General features: G+C 38.5%; 1 protein-coding gene across 2 annotated transcripts; it reads right to left on the reverse strand.

Annotated features, from left to right (window-relative positions):
• Nucleotides 1-598: 598 nt before the first annotated feature.
• LOC308410173 (uncharacterized protein) lies at nucleotides 599-3272 on the reverse strand. 2 transcript variants are annotated; one of them, XM_080903338.1, is made up of 3 exons: nucleotides 1351-3272; nucleotides 1216-1269; nucleotides 599-783 (listed from the first exon to the last, which is right to left on the reverse strand). In XM_080903338.1, the coding sequence occupies exon 1, from the start codon at nucleotides 3191-3193 to the stop codon at nucleotides 1805-1807; it is 1389 nt and encodes a 462-aa protein (XP_080759464.1). In that variant the 5' UTR covers nucleotides 3194-3272; the 3' UTR covers nucleotides 599-783; nucleotides 1216-1269; nucleotides 1351-1804. The 2 variants fall into 2 exon arrangements, with proteins under 2 accessions (XP_080759464.1, XP_080759463.1); XM_080903337.1 differs by having other exon boundaries at nucleotides 1216-1272.
• Between the last annotated feature and the right edge of the window lie 547 nt (nucleotides 3273-3819).

Consider the following 3819-nt stretch of genomic DNA (forward strand, 5'->3'; position numbering starts at 1 on the left):
CCAGACTCTATTGTGTTTTCTGGAGACATTGTCCACTTGACAACAATGTGTTTTATGAGGTCCAAAAAAAACAATATTGGGTCTTTAAAGGGACAATGATGTAATATTTAAATAGCTCATCATTACCATGAATACACATCTGACAGGACACAGGATTACTGGAACATCATTTTATTAGTGTTCTTGGATCTGAACATTAATTTTAACCATAAATAAAAAAAGAAATCTATGGACAAAAATGCCCACGCTTCCCACAGAAATATAAAAATATAGAAAACAGAAAAATTAAAAACATTTAAAATGAATTTTAATAGTTTAAAGGTAAATATTAAGGGGAGAAAATATGCATTTATAATTTTTATTTTAAATATAACCCGTCAAAAAAAACCCTAAATAAATTAAATGTAAAAATTATGAAATACAAACTGCTTCTGTATTTAACAAGAACTTTTTTTTTCTTTAAACAGAACATCAGTGTTAACAACAATTGGCAATCTGACCAAGATGTAAAACCACATCTGGCTAAACAGTTATTTTAATTCATTTTTTTCTGCCTTTTTGCAGTTAATCCTCTGTTTCTTACAAAATCTCTTATGTTTTGAACTGTTCTTCCTGCCAACACCGGATCTTCTACCAATTTGCAATGACTGCATTCATTTTTGGTGGCTAGTTTCCCTTCGTTTATGTGGTCTTTAAAATGCCTCATCACTGCAGCAACCTCAGCCTTGGACCACATGTTTTTGGGAGCTCTTCGGGAATTGTGGGATTGAGCAGCATTTTTCTCTGGAAGATATATAAAGTAGTAGTAGTTAAAACAAACAAAAAACCAAACAAAAAAAACAAAAAACATTTGCTTGTTAAAAGAATGGATGCTACCCTGTACTAACTTCTGAAATGTGTTGCTACCATCAATATCAAAACGAGCTAAAATTCTCTTTGAAAATTTATCAAATTTCTAAAATGAGACAACATTTAGTGTTCCGCTGTGAATAAAAGACGGAATAAAAAGTTGAATAAAAGTCTCTTGATGCATGCTCAATCATCCAGGTAAGTAAATCCCAAAACGTTGATTCTGTTAATCTGGACGTAGCGTTTTCAGTTGGAGAAACATTTTGTCACTCATCCAAGTGACTTTTTGCCACCACTCTGCAGTTTGCCATATGTTGCAAAGTGATGAAACAATAATAAGCTTAGAGAACCAACTGCACCCCTTACCTTCAGAGGGAGCAGCAGTCTCACTTGCTGCAGGCATTGTGAGTGGTCCTTCATCTGCTGATTACACAATTTGATTAAGTTTTAATATTTGTAACAAACATTTTATCCACAGAAACCAAGCTAGTGGTAACTTACCACAATCTACAGTGTCTTGGAGCTGCGCTGTGTTTGTGGAATCAGCTACTGCATGTACAGGCTCACTGGTGCCACACGCCGACATTGTGAGTGCTGTGTCATCATCATCTGATTCACTCTCACTGTCCTTTGTTTCAGCATCACTTAATGCAATTTCATCTGAGAAATTGTGGGGGGGGAAACAAAACAAAAAAAACAAACAAACACAACCCCCCCAAAAACCTCACATTAACAACGAGATATGACAAAATACAGAACAAATACTGGAAATTATAGTACATAGTTTTACTATTTAAGGCCACCACTCTGCAGTTTGCCAAATGTTGCAAAGTGATGAAACAATAGACTTCAAGAACCTTAAATCATGGACATTTAACAGAATGGTCTGTGCTTTTAGGTTTTAATTCTGTTGATAAAGCATAATATTCAACTACTGCCCTAATATTTGCTCCTTTCAATACAAACCTTCTATTTTGATCTCATCCAGTGATTTCCCCTGGATCTGGGAAAGATGTCCTTTTTCCAGTGTTAAAAGCAGTTTGGAAATCTTGGCCAGCTGTGTTGTGGGAACTGGTAATCTGTAGAATTCGCGGTGAACGCGGATATCATGACCCAGGAAATCTGCAACCTGATCAAGTTCGTTGTTTTTCAAATTAAGGACTTGTGAGAGTGTGGCAACATGTTTTCTGAGCTGTGTCGATCTTAGATACTCAGGCTGCTTTGCTCCACACTGGTGTGCATGAACACGCAAGGAGTCCATTCCTCTGTAATGACTCATTGATCGGGGTCTTGCAAAGAGGTAGATATTAGTGGCACAAATACCACAGTCAGGCCTCCTACTAACCAGTAGTGACAGAGCATCCAGCATGCTTGGTGTTAGCAGAACTGGAACATTTCTGTCCCTTTTTCCCATTATTTCTATTCTACAGAAATAGTTACAGAGTCTCTGTTCCATTTCTGAGAGCCCCATGGCAACATCTGTGTGGAGTGCTGTTTTGTCTCTTTCAAGAAAACTTTTGAGGCGCATCTTTGAAACCTCTCCAGAACGTCTTCGGTTGAACACAATGATTTGTGAGAGTGTAACTTGTGCAAGTTGGGCATAATTCTGAGCTGTGGCTTCGTTCTCCAAGCTGCAAAAGGCACTTTCTGCAGATTTTTGAAGGTAGTGATGGAGAATCCGAACATCTTCTGTAAAGGGCAATGTTGATGGCTTGTTAAACTTTGCCTCACTCAATGTGTTCAAGGCACGGTGAGACACCATCTCGGACCATTTGGAGACATACAACTTCTTGAACGCATCAGTGGACTTGATTAGGGCTTCATCCTCTGTCATGAGGGCACGACAATGGATAATGTCAGACATTTTATGCAGTGTATGTCCCAGTTTCAGCGCAAGGCTTGGAGTTTTGTATGACAGTGTCTCTTCATCAAAACCTGAAACTTTCTTTACTGCTTGCACAACTCTCTGGAAATTAGCAGGCTTAATAGCTTCTTCCATGTTATGCACTGAGAATTCTGTGCGCAGACACAACAACAAACGTCCCGCTTCACGAAGCTTCTGTCGTATATAATCATACTTTGTAGGGTCTTGTCCATGTTTATTGTAGAGGGACTGGGCAAACTGAATAACAGTAAAGTCATTTCGCACAGCTGAGGCAATCTCATCTTGTTTCATAACAGCAAGAACCTTCCAGACTCCACTTGACACCTGCGGATAACACTGAGACTCCAGAGTTAAAGCCAGGCCGAGTACTTTGGTTCTTCCAGGTTCTTTATCCGTGTCATCTTTTGGTTTGTTCGGACATCTGCGGACATGTCTCCAAAGATCCTTGCGAACATACATCCCTTGACAATAAAAGCAATGAGCGAACTTTCCCTCTACTGCTTTAATCTTGGGTCTTCTCTTCACTTTCAGTGGTCCCACTCCACCATGCAAAACTGCAGCATTATGCTTAAAATTTCCCTTATTTCTCAATTTCTCTAACAGACTTTTACGCTCATTTGAGTCTCTAGGCAGGGAAAATGCATGCACAACATCAGGAGCCGTTTTGTGCGTTTTCAGGTGGCGGGAAATTTTAGCTTGTGGTTTGCCACAAAAATAGCAGTAATTTCTTTTACTTAAAGTCATTTTTTCTGATTGAGTTTCGCAAAGCTCATTTTTATCTTGTGGCTTGTCCTTTGTCAAGTTGTGGATTAAATTCATTGAATCTGATTGTTCATGCGCTTTGGAGATGTCATTTTGGCATAGCAGACCTTTTGATGTGCTTGGCAATAATGAGATGTCTTCATCTGAATCTTCATCATATGACTCTGAATCTGGCACATATTCTTCTTCTGATATGCTGTGGTTGCCATCATCATCGCTTGATATTTGATCCAGAACTGAATGTGGCAATCCATCCTCCCCTGAATATTCAGAAATTTCTTCTTTCTGGAATGTAAGAACAAAAGTTATTTTAATTGATCAAT

Source organism: Rhamphochromis sp. 'chilingali', assembly GCF_963969265.1.
Source record: "Rhamphochromis sp. 'chilingali' genome assembly, chromosome: 14".
NCBI lineage: Eukaryota > Metazoa > Chordata > Actinopteri > Cichliformes > Cichlidae > Rhamphochromis > Rhamphochromis sp. 'chilingali'.

What these genes read in the sequence shown, in the direction of transcription:
- LOC308410173 (XM_080903338.1), bottom strand. Translation starts at nt 3,193, where the DNA reads ATGTATGTTCGCAAGGATCTTTGGAGACATGTCCGCAGATGTCCGAAC.